This window comes from Bombus pascuorum, chromosome 9 (genome assembly GCF_905332965.1).
Source record: "Bombus pascuorum chromosome 9, iyBomPasc1.1, whole genome shotgun sequence".
Taxonomy (NCBI): Eukaryota; Metazoa; Arthropoda; class Insecta; order Hymenoptera; family Apidae; genus Bombus; species Bombus pascuorum.
Window position 1 is genome coordinate 14,486,584 of NC_083496.1, and position 23,822 is coordinate 14,510,405.

General features: G+C 37.5%; 2 protein-coding genes and 1 long non-coding RNA gene across 6 annotated transcripts; all 3 read left to right on the plus strand.

Moving 5' to 3' along the window:
* The first annotated feature begins 57 nt into the window (after positions 1 to 57).
* On the plus strand, positions 58 to 9,140 carry LOC132910307 (sodium/potassium/calcium exchanger 4). Of its 3 annotated transcripts, none has more exons than XM_060965897.1 (8): positions 58 to 166; positions 5,183 to 5,356; positions 5,606 to 5,793; positions 5,964 to 6,204; positions 6,537 to 6,662; positions 6,939 to 7,154; positions 7,268 to 7,369; positions 7,531 to 9,140. In XM_060965897.1, the coding sequence occupies exons 1-8, from the start codon at positions 118 to 120 to the stop codon at positions 7,872 to 7,874; spliced, it is 1,440 nt and encodes a 479-aa protein (XP_060821880.1). In that variant the 5' UTR covers positions 58 to 117; the 3' UTR covers positions 7,875 to 9,140. The 3 variants fall into 3 exon arrangements, with proteins under 3 accessions (XP_060821880.1, XP_060821882.1, XP_060821881.1); XM_060965899.1 differs by lacking the exon at positions 58 to 166 and adding an exon at positions 215 to 666; XM_060965898.1 differs by lacking the exon at positions 58 to 166 and adding an exon at positions 2,512 to 2,592.
* On the plus strand, positions 673 to 1,940 carry LOC132910319 (uncharacterized). The gene is made up of 2 exons (XR_009658727.1): positions 673 to 821; positions 1,666 to 1,940. It is a non-coding gene; the product is annotated as an uncharacterized LOC132910319 (long non-coding RNA).
* Positions 9,141 to 10,604: 1,464 nt separating the features above from the next.
* LOC132910308 (voltage-gated potassium channel subunit beta-2) lies at positions 10,605 to 20,141 on the plus strand. 2 transcript variants are annotated; one of them, XM_060965900.1, is made up of 9 exons: positions 10,605 to 12,265; positions 12,984 to 13,234; positions 14,215 to 14,428; positions 14,535 to 14,662; positions 14,768 to 14,974; positions 15,067 to 15,164; positions 15,318 to 15,374; positions 15,515 to 15,724; positions 15,832 to 20,141. In XM_060965900.1, exons 1-9 carry the CDS (start codon positions 12,141 to 12,143, stop codon positions 15,931 to 15,933), a joined length of 1,392 nt encoding a protein of 463 aa, XP_060821883.1. In that variant the 5' UTR covers positions 10,605 to 12,140; the 3' UTR covers positions 15,934 to 20,141. The 2 variants fall into 2 exon arrangements, with proteins under 2 accessions (XP_060821883.1, XP_060821884.1); XM_060965901.1 differs by having other exon boundaries at positions 10,613 to 12,265; positions 15,518 to 15,724.
* The last annotated feature ends 3,681 nt before the right edge of the window (positions 20,142 to 23,822 follow it).

Here is a 23,822-nt window from a genome sequence, read left to right on the forward strand (position 1 = left end):
TTTGACCGCGGCACGATTCAGCGGGCGCGATGCGCGAGAGATGAGAAGAGAAGAGTTAGAGGGAGGGGCGATTCCAACAAACGCTGCCGGACTTCGGAGTAGTTGTTAATGTAGTATATGTGTGACAACGGGATTGACAACATGGATACGTCTGACTTAGGAGGAGGTTCGTTCAAATATATTTTGAATATTATCGGGAACGGATGCTTTTTTATGGTACATGTTTGATCGATACAAGAATGGTTAGGGAGGTGTGCTTCGATAGCGGTGAAAGATAGAACGGAATGATATTAAAAAATCGGAATTAAAGTATCGAACAAGGTGGAGGAGACGTAGGAAGAGAAGGAACAGGAGGAGGTGGAGGAAGACGAGGAGAAGGAGGAGGAAGAGAAGGAAGTGGAGGGACAGCAGGATGGCTAACATCAGCATTAGCAGCAGCAATAACAACAGAGGGAAGAGTAGAAGAATAGTATACATCATAAGGAAAAGGAAGATGAAGGAGAATGAGTATGGGGTAGAAAATGAGGCAGACAAATGGAAGAAGGAAGAAGACTGAGAAAAGAGGAAAGGGACAACGATGCAAGATCAATTAAAAATAGAAGCCAAAAATAGAAAATCGTTCCAAACATTTGGTGCATTTTCAACTGAATTCAATTAAACGTACAGGTGTGTCGTGCGGTGCTGCGTATCGCGCATCAATACTTGTGATTTAGTTTCCGATGATCGATTGGTCTGAAGGAGTACGAATAAGACGAGATATTCAAAACTAATCTTGCGCAGAAGGGCGCTTGTCAAAGCACAACGTACGCGTAAAGTAAAATGTTTATTCGTATGAGACGTATGAATTATTCATTATCTCTTTCTCTTTATAAATCGCAAGAGTTCTGTGATCTTTATTTCTACAAGAGATCGTGTGCAGGCTAGAGACATGTTTATTCCAAAATTTATAGAATGAATTGAATCTCGTTGCTCTCTTTTCTCTGTTCGATCATCTTCGCTCTCCTTTCTCTCCTCCTCTCTCTCTCTTTTCTCTCCTTCTCTCTCTCTCTCTCTCTCACACACACACACACTCTCTCTCGCTCTCTCGCTCTTTGCTCTCTACCTCTCGACCGTTATTCTTCCTTTCTACTCCCTTTACTTATTTTTATTTCATCCCAGTTTCACATCGCATGTCGTTCTTCTATATACAGGTTAATTGAAACCTTGTTTAAACAATTTGATAAGTTATTGGATATAACGATCCGTGTCAAAAGATTTAGTTTGTGTTACCGTTAGTGATAATGAAACTTGTTCAAACTCATGGACATATATTATTATGTACCTATGTATTCGCATGATTCGTTACTCGTAACGAATGCTACGTTTAATGCTTAAACATTAACATGTTAATTAACATTCGTTGTTATTTGTGGTCTTTGTGTTGATAAATTATTGTTACTTTTTTTATTTAAGTATAATACGATGCCCGTTAACGTACGTACAATCACGAGACATGTTGATACTATAATTTTTATAAAGGAATCATAAAATGAATCGGTGCAACTATATGTATATATATATATATGCATGCAATATATATATATACATATACATATACATATACATATACATATACATATATATATATATATATATATATATATATATATATATCAATTTCAATAGATAGCTGTGTAATGGAGCAAAGTGAGACGAAGAGGTGAACAGTATTAGTAATATAGTACTTATGATTTAGGATTGAGATTTTGAGAAATGTTTCGTTTGGATGCATTTGAACTGCAAAAGTTTATATAATGATAAAAATACTGTCTCCGCTCTCGCACATTATTCTTTTTGAATAAATATCGAAATGCGAAGAAACGCAAAAATATAAATGAAAAATCCTGTGCATCGTACACGATAGATCTTATCGGCGGTCAAAACACAGAAGAAATAATAAAGTTTTGAGTTCTTTCGAAATTGCGACGATGTGATGAAAGAAAAATCAACAGATTGCTAATTGAGAATCAACGTTTAATGATCGGCGATCAAGCCGATGGTCATCGTTTGTTTCCAACGAGACGAAACCGTTCGACACCGAATGGTCAAGCCACGTTACATCTAGTTTATACGACGTACATTAGACATGAATGGCATCTCCTCTGCCAACTTGAATGAGAGCAATTTAACTTCTTTAGGTTGCTTAATCGGTAGGAAGTCACATCAACTATACAGCTGTGTAACCTGTACAAGACACCAATACGTGCATCGTTTGCTTCATTACGTCGATTGTAACAGGTTATAGGAGAAGAATTATCAAGATCTAAGAACGGAGGTGAAGAAACAAAGTTGTTGAATTTAAACTTAGACGGGACTTTTCTTTCACGCATGTACACCAACAATGGGATATCACTTTCAAATTGATCTTCATTTCCAACGATCGTCATTAATGTATATACAATATACATATACCATATGTGTATGTGTGTGTATATATATATACACATGCAGATATGTATACGATATAGAGAAACGTTTAACGAAACTTTAAAATGGGATGAGAGAAAATCACATGGAAAATGTGAGTGACGTTGAATAGCTCCGCAAACGAAGGTAGGAATATGCGCAAAGAGTCCTCGTAAGAAAAACAATATATAATGGAAAAAGGGGCGACTTCGTCGATTTCAAAGTCCTTGAAATATATTAACCAGATCAATATTCTAAACCACTATTTCCTATACATACATATAATCATCACTCGGCGTTACTTTTCAAGATATTCGCAAAAAACTTGAATTAAATTTAGATTATGATTACATTCCATACTGGAATAAACGGCCGTATTTTTATATAGCCCAACCTAAACTTAAAGCATTGATGAAAGGAAACCATTTGTAATATTATATAAATAGAAAAGGAAAATCAATGTGTTATAGGTTGGGTCAGAGTAGTATCCGGCCGCCATTAGGCGTGAAATAATCCTCGATGAGTTGATTGATATACAGAATGTTGCACTTATTTCAGAATTTTCAATTGGTCAAAAACGTAGTAAATATTTCAATACGACATACGTATCTACTTCCATTGAAAAATTGTTTACAAACCAAAAATTTATAAAATAAGTTGTCAAATAACGCATATAGTATTAAACATAAATTGCTTTATACATAACCTGAAAACTAAAGCCGGACAGCGCAGCGGTTATATGTATAGGAAAAAGTTCTACAGAATGTTCACCTTGACAACATATTTGAAGGTCATTGAAATTCGTAAATTCGCTCTTATTTCCAATATTTACTGAAAAAGAACATTTTTTCATTTCGTTATACAACCATTGCTATGAAATACCGTTGTCGCATGCACCACATATTTTAATGAAATTTACGAGAAAAGATCGATGAGAGGGAATATAAAACTTTTCATTTGCCAGCCATTTCATTTATTCGGAATGTGTTGGGATATGATAAGGAACAATGATACACAAGTGCAACTTTGTTATAGAGAGATTATTATGCTGTAAAAATATTGTTAGGTACACTTAAGGTTAAATGAGTTTTGTATCGAAACTTGAGAAATGAATGTACGAAATGGATCAAATAGAATAGGTAAATCAACATCGAATTATCAAAGTTTAACAAACTACGGCAAATAACTATAACTTGTTGAAAAGACGCTAGATGAAAACCGAGAAATGCGATAAAATTTAGCGAAGCATCAGACATTTCTCACGATTTACCTATATAACGAAAAATTTTGTAGCGAAAGACATTTATTAGCACATAATTTATTAGTACATAATATCCGTCAAAACTAATGTTCATCGATATTTCATTTACTTATAGTTATTGATAAACTGGAGCATTAAACGAATCTATCGTTGAAAGTAGAAATAGTTTTCCTCAATTTTCTTATTTTTGCTATTTTCGTCCACGTAATGAAAAATGTGCATATGCATGTGTTTGTATCCGCCTATTTACGTACATGTGTACCTACATAAATGTCGTAGTAAAAGTTGAAAAGAAGATACCAAATAAATGACAAAGATACGATTCGATGATAAAGCTAGAGAGTCGCGAGTGAACAATTGTAGCGATCATTTCTGATCTGCCATATCCAAGAGAGTTATTTGTCTTTGAGTGCGCGTGGGAATGGTTTTCATCGAGTAACTTATGAAACCGAGCAAGTAAATGCCTCGTAAACTATGACACGAACGGTTATTTGAAATTTGTGTACTATTCTTTGTTCCAGCTTACTTTTAAATATACATAGATTAATACGTGTCTACGATAAAATGTTGCATCGTATCATTCGTCATAATTATTTACGTGTTTATATATTACATATGTACGTTTTGCCTTCGAACTTATTTGCTAGTTTGTAATATAAGTTCTGAAAATGAATTCGAATGTTGCAATTAGTATGTATGTATCCAAAATCGGCAGGCGTGTCGTTTATTTATTTTCGAATAGTATATTGGAAACCGCGTCGTTACGATGATCATTGTCATCACTAGGTGATTATGAATGAAATTAAATTTTTAAGTAAGATATCTTTCCGGGAAAAGAGATTCAACGGGTGAACAGCGAAGGTCAATGAACCGATTATATTTGTGATCATCGTGGCTGGAACGAATGCAAACCGATTATCTGGATTCGTAATCACATTTGTGGAGCGTTTCTATCCAAGTATGCAAGGTCGTCGCTACTTATGTAATAGATTAACCAAAATCGAATGCCAATAGAATGTAAGCAAACACGATCGTTTTACTGTATACACATACATCCGGTATCATCTTTAAACGATGAAGATTTATTAAGTGACCGAAAAAATTGATGAGAAACATAATGGACGTGAAATAAATATAATGGGATTAAGAGCAAGAAATGGCAAGCAAGAATTCTATGATAACGCCGCGTCGCTCTTCTTTCTTGTGATGCGATCAATATGATACAACAAATATAGGTGAAAGTAGGATAGACATCAATGAAAAATAAAAAAATAGAAAAGAAAGAATTGACAATTCGTTCGAATTAGATACGTTTTTTTGCTTGACCATCGTTCCATTGTCAAATATCAAACTGTTACGTTAACTACCTGTTACTATGAAATAGATCGTCCTTATCGGTATCCAGGAACAAATCTTTTCTTCGACGCATTGGACATGGAATTAAACACATGAAAATAAAAAGATATTATGTTCTAGGTATAAATTGTACACCTCCAGCGATAGAAGACTTTCCACACGACCTTTTCGACGAGAAACAGAGGCAGGGCGGAGCTGTCGTCGTGCACGTAATCGTTTCGCTTTACCTGTTTATCGCGTTAGCGGTAGTGTGTGATAAATTTTTCGTTCCCGCAGTAGAAAAAATATGTCACGGTAAGGAACATTTCGCAGTTATTTCTAAATATATTATTTTCTAGGAAGCTACGATTGGTGTCGATTTATAAATATGTTTTTCGCTTGTGTTCGTCTACCTGATGAATAAATTTATTGAATGATTCGAGGGTGAACCAGCTGGTTTGTACGTAGAAGGAAGTAGAAGAAGAACGAAGTCGAGTGTGAATTGAACCAAAGTGATACGAATTTCTTGATTTGTTTCTAAATGTTTTTAAACTTCAATTTCAGCACTTTCAATGTCCAAGGACGTGGCAGGTGCTACCTTTATGGCCGCAGCGACGTCGGCGCCGGAACTGTTCGTAAACGCAATCGGCACGTTCATCACCGAAGGTGACATCGGTGTCGGAACAATAGTAGGCTCGGCTGTATTCAATATTCTCGCGGTACCGGCTTGCTGCGGTATAGGTGCTGGGATGGTAAGTTTTTGTGATCTACATAACTTGGTGCACATAGAGTATTGGACAAGTTTTTATTATCGTTTTATTAGTTGACTGCGTGCAATTAAGAAACCTATCGATATTCCCTGTATGTATATTATGTATTATGCAACTCAAACGGTCTACGTACGTTAATCGAATACGTACAGGTAGTTCCTCTTGACTGGTGGCCAGTTAGCAGAGACTGCCTCGCCTACGGCGTTACGGTTGCCATTCTGATATGTATCATACACGACGAACGAGTAGAATGGTACGAAGCGTTAACGCTAGTGTTATTGTACATCGTATACATCGCCGTCATGTATTGGGACAAATCGTTTCAGCGATGCACGCGATTCCGTACGCATAATGCTGATCGATCGTCAACGGATGATCACCGACACGCGACAGGTAAGAGAACGTGCCTTTCCTTTCTTCTTTAAGCAGCCATAAAATAAGTAAAGAAGAAACGAATTACCTATTTCCAAGCACTAAACACTTTAATCTGCTCAGATAGACTCGAATAACGATAACGATTTGAATATCGTAATCTTTTTCTTTGAAATCATAGATATCTATATCCTTACTTACATTTGTGTACAAATGAATAGTACATTCATTCATCGTTGTAAATATAGTTGTGTACCGATTTATTTACGTTTCTTACAATATATATACTTGCTTCGAACATTTGTATATTTGTCCATTTAAAAAAAGTTAAACACAAAGTGTCGTTTCTTTAGAAGGCAGCACGGAAATTCACATGGCAAGATCCGACAAAGTACAATCGGCCGTTGAACAAACTGAACATATAGATCTACCATTGCAAAATGGAGGAACGAAACCTCAAGAAGAGAATCCCGACCCTAGTAAGTAGTATAGAAATTTCACTGGGCAAAATTTAGTATTATCCATTTCGGAAACGGATAGAAACAAAACTCACTTCCTTCCGAACGTTTCTCCAAATTTTAAACAACGAATAATGGTGAGGGAGCGGGGAGCAGGGAGCAAAAGAGAGAGAGAGAGAGAAAGAGAGTGAGAGTGAGAGTGAAGCGTGTTGGCGGAAAGAGTAGATAGGGAAGGGGAGGGAGGAGGAGAAGAAAAAGAGGGAAAATAAAAGCGTTGCATACTTTTACGTTGAACAGATTATGAATACGAATTATTGGTTTGGCCGACACGAGCTGGGTGGATAAGAAAGACAGCATGGATTATGACTTGGCCGATTCATTTAATTTTCATGTGTACTATTCCGGATTGTGAAAAGCCACGATTCAAGAATTGGTTTCCGATAACGTTCCTTATGTGCATCATTTGGATTGGATCGTTGAGCTATGTGGTCGCATGGATGATCACTATAATTGGTAATGAAAGTGATAGCAAGTAAAAAAAAAGCGAAAGAAAAGATAGAACTGAAATTGTATAAGAAAAAAGAAAAGAAAACAGGATGAGGCAAACGTGATTATTTTCTTTTCAGGAGACACTTTGAAAATACCGGATTCCGTGATGGGCATTACTTTCCTGGCTGCTGGTACCAGCGTACCAGAGGCTGTATCAAGCGTAATAGTGGCAAAACAAGGTAAGCTGATATGCGAATATAACGTATGATATCTTAGACGAATAATGAATTAATCTGGTATTAATGAGGAACAATTATTAATTTATGAATAATATTTGAAACGGACGGCGCGTCCGCGTAGTTTCTATGTTAAATCTTTCGATCGATTTATTTTGTACCAGGACACGGCTCGATGGGTATTAGCAACTCGATCGGATCAAACACTTTTGACATATTGTTGTGTTTGGGTCTACCGTGGCTAATTAAATCTTCGTTTTCACCGACACAACCAGGAAAACATTACATCAGTATAAATTCTGGTGGGCTCGAGTACAGTGCCATATCGCTGTTATCGACACTAATGTTACTCTACATTGCTTTTGCTTCGAATAAGTTTCAGCTTGATAGAAAAGTTGGTCGAGCCTGTTTATGTATGTATGCCGTATTTCTGATATTAGCCTCGTTGATAGAACTCAATGTATTCTTCAGGGTAAACTTGCCCACGTGCCAGAGGACGGTCAAGTGATCCGAAATCGAAAGTAGAGTTGCTTAATGATATTTCATACGGTGTTTACTCTGATCCTCGTACGTTCTCCCGAACTTACGAAAAACATTGTGAACCGAAGAACGCTGTTTTACATTATACGAAACTATTTCTTCTCCCGTCTCGTTTTCGACGAGATCGTTCTTCACCCCGAGGCTCCGTTACTCCATGGCATTCTTTCCTTCGTAATCCATCGTCAATGCCTCCTCCCCCATTTTTCTCTCTCCCATCCCCCCTCCCTTTCTCTCTGTTTTTCTTTTTCGCCTTTTTTCTGCCCTTTTTTCACATCAAATCATCACATACTCGATCACCCTTTAACTTCTTTATTGCGATCAAATTTTATCGTTTCCATCTCTCCAACTCTTTCTCTCGCGCTATCGTCTAATTATTCCGCTTACCACGAACAACATGTAATTTCTAACGTGATTTAGGGACATACACAGTAAACGGAAAATGAAGAAAACAAGGAAATTTCGTCCTCTGGTAAAAGAATAAGAAAGAGTTTGTCATTCATGCGAGTGCAGGATCCGAATGTTGAAGCGTACTCACGTATTCGTAATGATAGAAAATGTTAGTAACAATGATTAAACGAGTAAATGGAATTAGGAAACAAAACATTGTTAAAATAATAAATAATAAGATCGTAATAGGATGTCGGTGAAAAGAATTGGATTATAAAGAAATGCGAAAGAAGCTAGAGACAAACGAAGGTTAAGAAATCAACAAAAGTACGAAGTATATATAACGAACACGTATGTAACATCGTATATATGTATATTCATATATATACACACACATATATATATATATATGAATGAAGTATGCATATGTTCGTGCATGCGTGCGTGCGCGCGTGTGTGTGTGTGCGTGTAATGTATGTATGTATGTATGTATATAATATATGTATATACAGTAGACCGATAGCGTAGAAAAGACTGCCGCTTTTATAAATGTTTCATTTCGAGAAATACAGCACATACATCAAACGAATATGAATACGTATATTGGGTAGCTAGTACGTCCGATTAAATAAAGTTTCGATAATCGGTTATCATTGTAGAACACCATGATAATCGGTTATCGGAACGGGGGAATTACGAAAGTTTCGATAATTGCGCGCCAAGATTGACATCACGTTTGTTTGGTAAAATACATTGACATGTACTGAAATTCGCCGCAGGGTGTATATTTAAGTAATCTAAGAACTTAACGAGATTAATAAAGTACTGTAATAAGTTATTAAAAAGAGATTTTTGGTAATTTCGTTTTAATCCTATCGTGAAACACACTGAACAACTGCTCGGTTCCTTCTTACCGATTTTTCGATCGACAATGGTTCGGCTACCGAATGCATCGTATCGATAATTGAAAGGTTACACGTTGCGTTACGATTCTCTCTGCGACTATAACATATCCGTGTGTCGGTATTTGTAATCAATGTCTCCGAGACCTTTGGCACGATTTCAACGAAAGAGTCGATCTGCGAATCCGAGAAGAGCAGACAGCCGTCACGCGGCGCAGATTCGCTTCAGCAAGGAGCAGAAACACGTCGGAACACGTTGCAGAATTTTAACAGGTAAGTAAAACGATAAAGATCGCTTTGTGCTTTTTGAAAGATCGGACTACCCTCATTGCTTGGAATGAGATTCGAACAAAGTGTACGCGATAAGCAACGTTTACATGTTTCTAGCATTTCGAGCTTAGCGTGTTGATCACCCTTCCCCAAATACATAATCCACGTATACAAAAACTAATTGAGAACTGTACCATGAGGTTCAGTGAATTATGTAGAGAGCAATACGATATTCCATTTATACGATGTGTATTTATGCAAGCGCACGCATGCAATCGCAGCGCGACGTGTGTACCAAACACGTGAAACAGTAGGTGAAACGCATTCAAGTAAGTAAGTATGTATGTACTAAGCAGTAGATCCATGCTGTATTGGATGGCAGTAGGTCGAGCGCGTATTAGGTCGGTAGGTCGAACAACGTGGGCGACCATAAACGGTTCAGGAAGGGGTCAGCTGCACGTCACCACGCCGGATCTGCAATGCGGCGTTGTCGCAGAGACAGTTACCGTTACATTTTATACCGGTGAATTCTTGTACCTTTAATAATTGATCGAACAATTAATGCTACCGATCATTTGAGCATTTCATGCATTGTTTCGATTTACCCATTTATATTCGCATACAATATTTATACATGTGTACATATCTATGTACCCATATGCGTTTCATGTTGTATCGATAAAAACGAGATCACAGTCAGTGCGTCTGACAAGGATTTAGAGATAACGAATTCAACTTATTCGAAAGAGAGAGAGAGAAAGAGAGAGAAAGAGAGAAAGAAAGAAAGAGAGAGAGAGAGAGAGAGAGTGAGAAAGGGAGGGAGAAGGAAAACGATAAATCGATTTGTTCCCGAATGAACTTAAGAAGAGAAAAAAGAAAGACGGAAGAATGAAACTAGGAAAAGAAGATGACTTAGCGAAGAAGAATACAGCAAGCGATTAGTTCGGAGCATGGGACAAAGGGTGGACGGGCGAGAAATACAATTTCAGGAGAGGCTCGATGCGGCAAATGCGGCGAATGCGCTGAATGCGTTGAATGCGACGACGGTAACGTCATGCGCTCTGAAAACAACCGCAACCCCCTGTGAGAAGAGACGAGGAAGAACGGTAGGGATTAGGTGTACGCGGCGTGGTAGGATACACGGTGCGCGAGCGCGGGCACGCGCGCACACGCGCATTAAACCACCAAGATACCCGTAGTGGAAGAGAGACGGGACAGCACGCACGCTCGTAGGTTCTGCTGTAAAGGAGGGAGCACAGTGCATCGAAGTTATGCAGTGTTGCTTACCACGTAGAAGGCATAACACTCGCCGTTTCTACAATAGGATCCTAACATTTTCATAAATTTTTTGTTCTACGTTTCGGTGTTTTCAGTTTTCCAACGTTCTCCTCTTTATTGCTCTTCTTAACAAACGTTTCGTCAGTCTCACCGTAAATCGCAACGCAAAATCGATTATCCAGAGACGGGTATTTCGACAGAAACATCGCGGAAGGCAAGTCCTATTTGAATGAGAAATCGGAACGAGGATCATAAGGATAGTTGGCGCCGAATGTTTTTACCTACACGCGACTGACAACGAAGATTAATCTGAAATTGGCGCATGACTTTTAAATAAGAGGGAGAAAGAGAAAGAATTGAGATGAAAAATTACATCGAGATTAAAATCAAGATCAGAACTCGAATTTGACAAGAAACGTTACGGAAGTTCAAGTTTGAATTGGAAAAGAAAGCAGAGTTCGAAGCAATATAATACAGAATTACATTATGATAGAGAATGAGTTTGGAATCGCTGAATGAGATTTCGTCGTATTAACGTTGTATCAACTTGATATATTATAAAGTTACCAGTTGGACCAGTGAATAATCCGCAAAAAGTGGATTTTTAGTGTCCGGCGTTGTTAGTGTCCGGTCTGGAGTTTAATAATCATCGCGCCCTACCTCTCTCACCGCGCCACGCCAGCAATCGTATCACATATCGATACTCATATCGACCACCGTTCGTTTTTACGTAATTACGTGTAGTTTTTAAAATAAATATTCCGTGTCATAGTGTTTGAACAATATTCTGATCGAACCAGGTAAAACCACAAAAGGATTTTGCAGAACATTTCGATATCACGTGACTAGTTGCGAACAGTACTTCCTTATGTTCTTTACTGTGGTGCCTAAATAACTTAAGTAAAGAAAAACTAGTGCCTATATAACGTATATGCGCAATAAATACATATATCAAATGCTGTGACTTGAAAATATAGAACGACTCGTCAAATCGATTGGGATCATTTGATGAACCAAATCATGGATCAGTGATACAGTGATATTCGAGATACTCGCGACTTATCTCGATTTCATTCTGTTAGAATTTCAATCGAATCTCTTTATTTCCGGAACAAAATTTGCAATCATCGCACTAGAACTAGGATTAGGATCAGAAAATAATGTGAATGAAAATCGTCGAAAGAAAATTAATATCGAATTTGAAATGTGAATGAAATTATTGTGAGATTACTCACATTTTTCTCGGAGCTCGAATGAACAAGCACACTCGTATTTGTCCGATCTAGATTTAATCTTTCCGCCTTCTCTTTGCATCTCTTCGCAATTTCCGTTCTCTTGAAACATCTTCCGCTTCTATCATACATACATATATACATATATATCGAAGATATACAACAATGTCTCGTTTAATGTTGTGTAATCTCGGCAATACATCCACGGCGGGAAATGATACAAATAACAATGCAAATACGAATAGTAGTATGGAGGATGATGACTACTATCCACTGCCAACTATTTATCGGTGAGTGAATTCTTGATCGATGATGTACCGTTCCTCCTCGTTCTTTTCTCCTGTTTCCATCCGCGTCGCGTTCAATTCTTTTTCGTATTCTCCTGCTATTTTCATCACGCCGCGTCGAATCTGTATCCGTATCTGCACATACAAATTCCATATTACCAAATTCAACAAGTTTAAGATAAACGAATGGTATAACAAAGTAACAACGTCTGCTGTAACAAAACATCTCGACAAACATTATCTTGCTTCTATCATATTTGTTGTCGTATACTTGTTTCTATATCATATTTTCCGCGTTTCTACACACGTTCATACAAAGATATACGCGATAATGATCGAATGTTTTCAAAGTATTTCTTTTGCTCTTCGATACCAGAAACATGTTACCAAGAGAAAGATACATCGCGACATGTGCGATAAAGAATTTTTTACATACTCGAAGTGGCAAAGTGAGTTACATAGCTAATATGTAATCGACTCGTTGCAATAATATAGCTGCATAACAACACGGTGAAACGTAATATATACACTATCTGAAATGTTTTTCCAATTTTTCGCAGTCCGCTAATTTTGAATTTTGAGTAAATAACAAGCGAGTAATGTTTCACATAGGCTGGCATGTTACGAATTCCTAGTTGTAAATGTTTATGTGATTGTATCGAACATTCGATCGATCGTGTCCTATTAATACTTACTCTATACCTATACTTTATACGCGCAGCTGCCGTGCACCTATAGCGAGTTTGGATTGCATGGAAGAGTTCAACGGCGGCGGTGGCGGCGGTGGCGGCGGTGGCGGTGGTGGCAATGCTGTGGACTCTGGTGTACATTGCAGTAATACCACTGGAACGAAGGAACAGCTACTGACTAACTGCATTGCCGCACAAGCGCAACGCTTACAGCATCCTTCGCCAGGTATTCGCTACCGCAACTTGGGCAAAAGCGGTCTACGTGTTTCCAATGTTGGATTAGGTACGCTGAATGTTTTCCCAACTTTCGTAGAAACGAACAGAATCGCGGTTACCCACCCGTTTTATTCCATCTCAATGTATGCTTTACTATACTCGTTTCTCAGATAGCTTGTCAGTAGTATTATTTTGGCCATATTTTTTTACACTATAGGTATTGTACAGTAAACGACGAAAACTATATCTTTTCTTAATCCATCGACAGTGCCACTCTCCGTTCCTTTTGTCTATTCCACACATTTATATTCATCATTCTTGTTTCTTTTGCTTCGTCTAGTAAATCTTGTTGACGCAATCTTTACATCCACCAACGTGGGCATGCACGCTTTTCACGTACGTTTTTCTAGTAAGATGCGATGTAAATAATTAGTGAACAAAGTAATATAGGTAAACACGTAATATAACAATAATATCCATATCCAGATTACTTCTTATATTTATTGTTGTTTTTGTTGTGACAATTGTGCTTGTCGTGTTCATTGTTATCGTGATCGTCGTTGTGGTCGCCGTGGTTAGCGTCGTCGTCGTTGTAGTTGGAAATATTTCCCTAAATTATAAATGTTTTTGGAGAGATTTGATCGAAGATGTTTCTATAAATTATTATATTCAGACTGCGTAAGTGTTTCTGAGGTTATAAGCTACCAAAATCTCAGGCGAATGAACAAAGAAAAAAAGGAATGAAACAGAATGAAGAGAAAGGGAAAAATTGCCGCGTGTGAGAGCCAATGTTTCGGAACGATGATGATGATGATGGTGGTGGTGGTGGTAGGAGGGAAAAAGATGAATAGGTATACGTGATGCGTAATAAAGGTTTAGGGATCGATTGTCGGACCATATATTGCGGTTCTTTAAATAAAAATAACAATAGATGTAAAGGTGGAAGTGTTGCAGCATCGTATTTGTCTATTGAAAACGGTGAAAAAATTAAATTAATATGCACTGAATCGAGACAAGTGAGTTAACAAAATTGCTTTATACACGTAGGTACATGGACAACTTTCGGAATAGGAGGTTGCAGTAATGAGGAAACAGCTGAAGCTGTAGTTGCCCTCGCCTATGACAGTGGAATAAATGTGTTCGATCTGAGCGAAGCTCATAGCGGTCATAGAGCAGAAATTCAATTTGGACGAATTTTATTACGACGTGCTTGGAATCGTTCAAGTTACGTCGTTACCACCAAAATATATTGGAACACGAAGTGAGTATCGATCGAATTGATCTAACTTCTAAATGCATAATAAGAATGATAAATACTGATTCGGGAGAATTGCTACATTTCAAAAAATGAAATTTGATCATCGCAGGGCAGAGGGACGTGGATTGTCACGAAAACACATAATCGAATCGGTGCAAGCATCTTTAGTCAGGTTACAATTATCGTACATCGATATTGTAATGATTCACAAAGTAGATCCTATGTGTCCTATGGAAGGTTCGTTTCTTACTTCTCTGGTACAATTAAAATACGTTATTACAAGTAAATGAAACTATCGACATTTACGATCACGTTCTTATTCGCTTTATTTTCTTCTTTCAGAAATAGTACGTGCAATGAATTACGTGATAAGTAAAGGATGGGTAATGTATTGGGGAACGTCTCGTTGGACCCCTGTCGAAATTATGGAAGCTTACACGAATTGCCGTCAATTTAATTGTGTCACACCAATCGTGGAACAAGCCGAATATCATCTATTTTATAGAGAAAAACCAGAACTTTATATGCCAGAGTTGTACAATAAAATCGGTATTTAATCGCGAAACGTCCAATTTACTCGACATAGTATACCGTATGCATATTCCTTAACAATATTCAAAAAAGTCGTTTGTAAACCGTAGGTGTTGGTCTGATGGCGTGGTCCACGGTTACGATCGGCATGGTTTCTTCGAAACCTGACGACTGTGGTGTATCTTTTTTATCGAGATCTTCGTATAAGGTAATATTATGCAGAAAGAAAATTTTCGTTATATATCATAGAATATATAGAATTATTCATAGAATAATTGAGGAAGCTGGTAGCTGTCGGCCTCAAAATATCTGTAGCGCTAGCAAAATAATAATGCTTGCAATGTTTACCTTTTCATTTCAGAATAAATATTCGTCATTCAGTTGGACCGAAGACGAAACGCAATCTTTGTATAAAGAAGTACGTAGTCGAATTCGTATATCGTGATAGGCTATGCCGTATTTCCAAGCACATAAGCATACGTAAAAGTTAAGGGAATAAACAAACATTATGTGTGAACGTACGTTACGTTATCGTGTTCTTTTCTATCTTTGTTTCAGCAGGAATACGGCTGGAAGGAAAAGTCAGCCGATGACGAAACGCGAAAATATTCGGATAAATTGCGAGATGTGTGTGCACTCGCCGAACGACTCGGTTGCTCTTTCGGACAGTTGGCCATCGCGTGGTCTTTAAAGAATGAAAGTGTTCAGTGCCTTCTTCTCGGTGCATCAAACATAGATCAACTGTATGAGAGTCTTCAAAGTTTACAGGTAATTACTTCTTGTTGGTGAAATTAAACATTCGTATTTTGTATCTCGATTTCGATAGCCGCGAACTAAACGACCTGTTGATTATTATAAACGATGCGTGGTTTCAGCTAATTCCAAAATTGAACGCCAATATAATGAACGAAATTGAAAGAATTCTTGATAACAAACCGTCGCGACCTCCGATGATTTCAACATTGGCGCTCAGATGACAATCAATTTGCCCCCACGGAAGTGGTGGGGGCTCCTTAGAAGATGGAGGCAGCCCAAAAAGCGAAGGTGCTCATAGCCAAGATCAAGAGCAGACGAAAGAGTTAACCGGCAAGCTACCATTCTGCGAAATACAATGAAGTCACATTAGTACGTGTACGTAAATTTATGCACAGCTTGATCTTGGCCGGGTAAGATTGGATCGAATAAAACCAAATTCTAAGATGAACTAAAATGAATGAAACGATGCCAAGCGAGATCACACAAGATTAAACGAGAAAGAAACATTCGAATAAGGCATCTGCTGCACGTTCTAGGTGTCCGGCACGAATATATTCACGTGAAAATGAATCGACGACAATACTACTACGGTTACGGTTACGGTTACGATTACGGTTACGGTTACAGTTACGGTTACGGTTACGGTTACGGTTACGGTCACAGTCACGATTACAATTACCATTACGATTGCGATTGCGGTTGCGATCGCGGTTACGTTCGATATTTCACGATAAATGTTCACGAATAAATTACAGACACGATTTTCGCACATCTTTGATGCAGCTGTACGATTATCCTCTTTGCAATCTTCTTGGAATAGAGACATTTAAATGCGGAAAAGAGAGATTGAAGATAACTGGAAAACTTTTTTGCGTACACTTTTTTCGTTTCGAAGAAAAGCGGTCGAATACAAGTTTTCTATGAATGTACGATTTGAATCTCTACCCATGATTCACTATGCCAGGTGTTCATTCGTAAATTAGATAGAATATCGTAATGTCTTTATTACAGCTATGTAAGATGATAAGATGGATGCTTGTGGTTACTTTTTTCAGCTTCAAAGAATTTCTTTTTTCCGTTTTCCATATTTTTCCTGCAATTTATCTGAGAATATTTAATAAAGTACTGTAGCCGTTGGGATTGATAGTAAGCGAATAGTTATCTCTATTGAGATCGCAAACTGTCAATATTGAATAGTTTCTCATCCTTCCACGGTTTTATTCCTTTATCCGTGTACTAGGCAAACCAATATAAGGAACTACAATGTGAAACTGGTCGGAATTCACACGCATATACATATACAGCTACGCACGTACGTTCTCATGCTATAATATCTACGTTCATGCGAGATAGTTTTCGTATGATTGATTATACGATTGATTTAATTCTCGAACGTGCGTATACCATTCGTAATCACAGGTGGACAGCTAGCTCCGGTCAGCTAACTAGCCATTCTGCTAGTTAACTACCCCAAACCATAGCCAAGTAGCTATGTAGGATAGGTAAATGACATAGACGGGTAGTGTATAAGTAAGTAGTCGTAGATAGTTAAGATAAATAGTTAGATAAGTATGTATATACTTAGATAGATAGGGGTATGAAAGGACGAAAGCCGGCAAGCGCGATAAGTGAAACTATGTGATATAGAACGAAAAAAGAGAATACGTGTGACGCAAGGAAAAAAGTCTCAATGGGTTTATAGATACGCGCAGAAAAATCACGGTACAAGAATATTTCCGCTATACGCTTATTTCGTTGGATTCGTTCGACTATCTGCTATCTCCTGCAAGAACGTTAGAGCAACGTTCTTTTCTTGCATTTAGTTTTCCGAATAAAAACCGTCCTAACGGCGCGACAGGCGCAAAGCCTCGTAGAACTAGTAAGATCATTTGCAAATAATATCGGTCACGCACTGACCAATGTTGAATATTCCTGAAGACGAACGATCCATGTGTATTTACCTTACTATTCCGCGTATACCATTTCGTGTATGCAGGAGAAAATAACTGTGAGAATATCATTAAATAAACAGCGGAAGCGAAACATGACATGACAAGGAGAGAGAGAGATGAGAGAAGATTAGAGACAGTTCAATGAAATTTCAATGAAATTCGAATAAGTGATCAAACTTCGGGACAAATACGGGGACGGTGATATTACAGAAATTATCAACCGTTGCCGATTGTATATATGTAAATCATAATTAACTGTTACGACTACGTTGCTATTTAGTGACTCTTTGATCCCTGGTGTACATTCGAATATATAATAAGTAGGTATATAAGTATATTCGAATATAAGTACTTATATTATACATTCGGATAACAGGGAATAAAACAGCAAACTCGTTGATGGGGTCGGTTAGGTAGCTGCGCAATTAACTATCGGTAATTAAAATGGTAATGATCGAACACCGATCGCAGTGCTGGCTACGCTTTTGCCGATTACGCTAATTATTTAGCGATTTTTCATCCAGGTTACGATCTATATTTTCCACGAAAGTTTTTATCGAAGCGTAATATATTGTTATATAATATATATATAATAACTCGATAATACGAACAAATGTGTACAGAAGCGTGCAAGTATGTACATATATTTGATTCGCCGTGATCTCGAAGACACGGCAACTAGGCAAACTAAAACGCGGTTACGCGACTTTTTGGGACAATTCAAAAAGTTGGAAAAACTTGAGTCGATAGGAAGATATCAAACTGCCAAAACGTCGAGCGTTTTGTCGTGAATCAAATGACGAGCCATGATACGAATGATCGTTAAAATATATGAAATGCCTCAACTGTGTTCCGCGCGAACAAAACAATCCTCTGTATAATCGATGATAGTCGATATGATTTGAAGAGAGAGCAGGACGATTAGCAATGAAAGAACGAAGATTAGCAAAGAAAGAAGAAGAAATTAGCAGTGGAAAGGGCCGGGAGGCAAAGAAAGTAGGGGAAGAGAAGAAAAAGGAAGGATAGGTAAAGAAAGAGGTCGGAGAGTAGAAGCGATACAGAAACGGCGATGATACGATTAATTACGAGTCAAATGGAAAATGTTCAATGAATAGACAATCTTGATCCTTTGCGGATGTTTTTCATCGCTTGATCGCGTTACGTTCGAATCAAGATTGTTCGTTCGTTATTTCGTTCGTTCATTGAACGAATTAAGAGAGATTGTGTCCGAGATTGTTACTCGTTTAAAATGTAAGATTTTAAAAATTTTATTCACGCGCCTTGTAGATAGATAGGTAGGAAATGTGTACGAGAAATCGCTAGGACAATTACGATACCGTCACTATTATTGACCTGTTATCGACGATCAAAGATGCGAATATTCGAAACGAGTTTCATGCGCATGATTGTCATATATATACTTGCATGTATACACTATATAGTGTACATAGTCGGTCATTGGTTATCTTATCCAGTCAAATAGTATACGTTATCGAATTATCTTCGTTTACGCGGCTAATTGTTATTGTTTAATCAGAAATCGCGAAAGCATAAGGAATTGTGTTAATATCAACGAAAAATCGATCGGACTATGATTAAATCGATCGGTCTTCCATTTACTATTATGGATGGAGTTCGTAAGTTGATTTAATCAACAATCAGTAAGGATGACCACGAATACATAATCGAATCGAATCGTATCAAATTGAATCGAACCCGACTACGTACATAGAATCGCGACAGTCGATTAAACAATCGAAGCTGAATAGAACACGTATATATGTAGGCAATATTCGTATAACTGTGTCATGTGCGTGTTGCATAATTCCAAGTACTGACACGAAAAAAGAATAACCGCTCTTGCGAAGCTGTAGCATCTTTTTAAATTGTCGATGATACGAGTACGCATCTACCTATCTATATTTCTATATTAATTTATGATACAACCGTCGAAATACAATGAGGTCGAATTCGAATAAAAGTGTTCAATACGAACGTACTTTTTGGTCAACTATTTTGTCAATAAAGAAATAATATGCACGAAAATTTCATCTAGATGGCATTACCAGTCACATATAATGTATATAACTTGTCCTCCGCGGGTATACATATTTTCTCAACGTATTTCTCAACGACGAAAACCCTAAAATTATAGGGGCCAAAAGGGGTTTGATCATTACTCCGATCACTATCTTGTGATCTTCGATCTACCTTCTATCTTCTTCTACCGACTTCCTTCTTCTTTTCCCGAAACCACGATCGTAAATTTGTGAAATGGAAAAAACAGCGCGGCGTTTCATTCAATAAATAATTTAATGCTCCAAAAAATGTAAAAGACACACACACATACACATTTTCACAAGACGAAACATTTTCTCAAAGTCTTTCGAAATCTTATACGAACGTTCTAAGCAATGTATCAAGTATTTAGGGGACTATTTTGAAAGAATTATAAATAAAAGAAACACGTTACCCTATGCATTATTTCATTGCATCCTCCTTTGTCTCGTTACCTTCTTCATCTACCATGCTACGTTATAATATTCTTATAATAAAGTAAGGAATAAGAAAACTTGTAAAATACTTGGATAAAAAAAAGCTGGCCTTGAAAGCGGATAACTCGAAAATCGTAGTCTTCAGAAAGAGAGATTAAGGAGTTTAAATACTTAGGGTATGTACTTAATGTCAATGAACGTGTTAGAAATTTCGCAAGGAAGGCTAACATAATCATGAGGCAATTTTAAGGAAAATTGAAAAGAGGCTTTTTAGGGATGATCACAAGAGGACAATGAAGATATTTAACAGTCTGATAGTAGGGGTTCTGGCGTGTGGAACGGAAAAAACAAAACTTGAAAGGATTGGAAAGGAAGGTTTGGACGAAAAGACTCCAGAAAAAGAGCGTTGGAATACGAAAGAAGAATAGAGGAGAATGTAGCAAAAAGTCTTCCTAAAAAAAAGAAACGTCTTTTTTGAAAAAAGATGAAGAAAGGAAATAGTAAAAGACTTAAAGAAAGGTTAGAACACTTCAAATGTAGGTACAGCGAAGGAGGAGTAGAACAATTATGGAAGAAAGGAATGGACGTAGGAGAGATCCTAAAGAAGAGGGGAAAGGTGTAAAAAAACAGAAACAATGGAACAGAATACAGCGATTTACCTAGATACAGTAGAAAATACAGAAGAATAACGACAGAAAGTTTACAAAAATATTTAACGTAGAAAAGGAAGAGGGAACAAAAGATATTGGCAAGAGCGAAGCGCGACAGCTTGGAGAACGCATGTAGATTTTGATTGAGTTGAAGAAGAGAAGAGGTGCTTATTTTGTGAAACCAGCAAACGGAACATTTAAACATTGGAAGGTGTACGAAGAAATTCGTAGAACGAACTTGAAAATAGAAGAAATACTAATGAAATGGCTAAAAAAGGTACAAAGGAAGAAAAAGGAGAAAGAGACGGAGGAGAGATAAGCAAAGGAGCCTGTGCAAAGTGTAGAGTGTAAATAGTAGCCAATGAAATAGTTTATGGTATCTTTAAGAAACAGAAATACTTTGAGCAAATGAAAGACGGTTTTAGAATAAAAACGAAAGAAATGATTCTGTAAGGCAGATTCAGCAACAGTACAGGATAAAAATAAATTTTTTTTTTTATTTTATTTGCGTTTATTTTACAATCAATTCTCGTTAGAGAATTTTAAGTAAATTTATCTGACGTGGTACTATGCCATGATTAATAAGTGTTTATAATATGTTTGATTCTACTTGAATCTAGTGCTTAGGTCTAAGGTGTAATGTCTTTTTAGCCTGCGGATCTGTTCCGACGTGTCGAGTAGTTGAGTAATTAGAGGGTTTTGGTGGTTAACTCTTGTGCTATATCTATTGCTGAATTTGGATAATTCTTCTTTGACTGTGGGTATCTTGAGGTCGTGATGTATCGTTTCGTTGGTGACGTACCAAGGTGCATCTATTAGGAATCTTAAGGTTTTCGATTGGAATGGTTGAAGAATTTCTATGTTGGAATTACTTGCTGTTCCCCATAGTTAGATTCCATAGGTCCAAACAGGTTTTAATATGGCTTTGTATAGTGTAATTTTACTTTGCGTGTTTAAGTTGGAACGTCGGCCGATGACCCAGTAGAATTTTTTTAATTTTGCTTCGAGTTGTTTGATTTTATCTAAGATATGTATGTTGTTTCCATGTCAATCTTCTGTCCAGAGTCATGCCCAGATATCTGACTGACTCTTTATCTGGAATAGGCATGTTGTTTATCGTCACCTGTGGGCAAGTTTGTTTTCGTAGCGTGAAAGTTATGTGGCTAGATTTGTTTTCGTTGACTTTGAACCACTCTTCCATAGAGTCGAGGCCTCGCTGGAGAGTAGAGGAGGCAATTGTCGGGTCTGAGTGTGACGCTAATAAGGCTGTATCGTCAGCAAATGTCACTGTGGTTATATCTGTCGAAGTTGGTAAGTCTACAGTGTAGATGTTGAACAGCAGGGATCCAAGGACACTGCCTTGGGGTATGCCAACTTCTATTGGAAATATTGAGGTTATAGCGTCTAAGTGTTTTACCATGAATTGTCTATTGGTTAGGTAGGATTTTAGGATGGAATAATAGGTGTGTGGTAGGGTTTTCTTTAGTTTGAACAATAGTCCTTCATGCCATACTTTGTCGAATGTCTGTTGAATGTCTAGAAAATACCGCAGTGCAATATTTTTTCTCTCCTAAGACTTGGGTGATTTTGTGAGTTATACGATGAATTTGCTCTATCGTAGAATGTTGCTTCCGGAAACCGAAACCAAGATAATGTATATGTCGGAGATGAAAGTACACCGGGCCTTCTCTTTGGAATTCTTAGGAATATCCGTAACACTTTAACTTATAAGCAACACGATTATAATTGTCTGAGATTTGCGATAATGAGCCTGGGCTCAAGACGACAACTAGTCGCCGAACGTAGCCGCGGTCACGGGATGAATGTTTTACCTAACAGAGGTATAGAATTGCATAGCTCTCCTGAAAAAGAAATAGTTGTACCGACACCTAACAGTAAACATTCCAACGGTCTCTGCCCCGTGGCTCGCCACACACAGACCTTATTCTTCGGGCAAGATAATTGCCACATGTCGATACATCATTCACAGTATATGTTCAGCTAGCCTAAGGACCCGCTATAAATCTTAGAATTTAGTTAACTAAGGTCCTTCAAATTGACAAACAGTCTTTATCCTAACAGTCCGTAAATCTGTCACCTACTACGAGAAGGTACGGAAGATCTGCTTTCCTCACGTACGACGCTTCCCGTTAGCAACTTTCTCTCAAGGGCGCTAGCATCTTTTTCTAACCACCAACATAGAAATTAACCAATTAACAGCAACGTCCATTTCCCTCATCGACGAATCCGATGATCTCGTGCCCTTAGACACACCCTATCATAGTTTTCCTCTACAGCATCATCGCGACGGATAATACATTTTCATACGATCTCGTCAGTGAGAAAAACAACGTCTTTACGATCAGTGGATATTTCACGCTTTTAACTACGAGTCTGACTTAGACTTTGGAAGAGAGTATATTTGTTATCCCGTTGACCGCGGATTCGTTATCGAACCTAAGACCATTGTCACTAGTATCTAATCACCGCGGTTACTTTTTACTCGATTTACTCGATTTTGTAATACTCACACTTGTGCCAGTCAACATTACTTCGATTGCATAATAACGATGGCTAATTCCAGAGAATATTCATTACACGCCCCTACCCTTAATCATAACCTTAACCCAACATATATATTGTAATCTATATAACCAAGTCCAATTTCTGGGCTAATAAGCTGAAATGGATAAGTTACTACTCGTACAATGCACCTTTTTACGCACGTATATGCATTTATACATGTATTTGTGGGTATCGTATGCGTGTATGAGTTGTATGTGCATTTATCGCTATGCGTACACAATGATGTGTCAATTAGATTAATTCATTGCTTGATTCATTGCCTAATTAATTTTTGTCATGAAATTAATTTACATACCTCACGTACAAAAATAAATTATTCCTTATTGAATATATGGTAATTATTTATCTTTAGAAACACCATGCCGATGATCTTGATTTTCATACACGTTGTATGATTCTGAATAACTTTTCTTAATAACTTAATCGA

Bases quoted from the DNA above. Each gene is read 5' to 3' on its own strand.
- LOC132910307 (XM_060965897.1), top strand. From the start codon at position 118: ATGTGTGACAACGGGATTGACAACATGGATACGTCTGACTTAGGAGGA. The intron at 6,205-6,536 runs GTAAGAGAACGT...TCGTTTCTTTAG, and splicing joins TGATCACCGACACGCGACAG to AAGGCAGCACGGAAATTCAC. The intron at 7,370-7,530 runs GTAAGCTGATAT...ATTTTGTACCAG, and splicing joins CGTAATAGTGGCAAAACAAG to GACACGGCTCGATGGGTATT.
- LOC132910308 (XM_060965900.1), top strand. From the start codon at position 12,141: ATGTCTCGTTTAATGTTGTGTAATCTCGGCAATACATCCACGGCGGGA. The intron at 15,165-15,317 runs GTAATATTATGC...TTTTCATTTCAG, and splicing joins TATCGAGATCTTCGTATAAG to AATAAATATTCGTCATTCAG. The intron at 15,375-15,514 runs GTACGTAGTCGA...TCTTTGTTTCAG, and splicing joins CGCAATCTTTGTATAAAGAA to CAGGAATACGGCTGGAAGGA.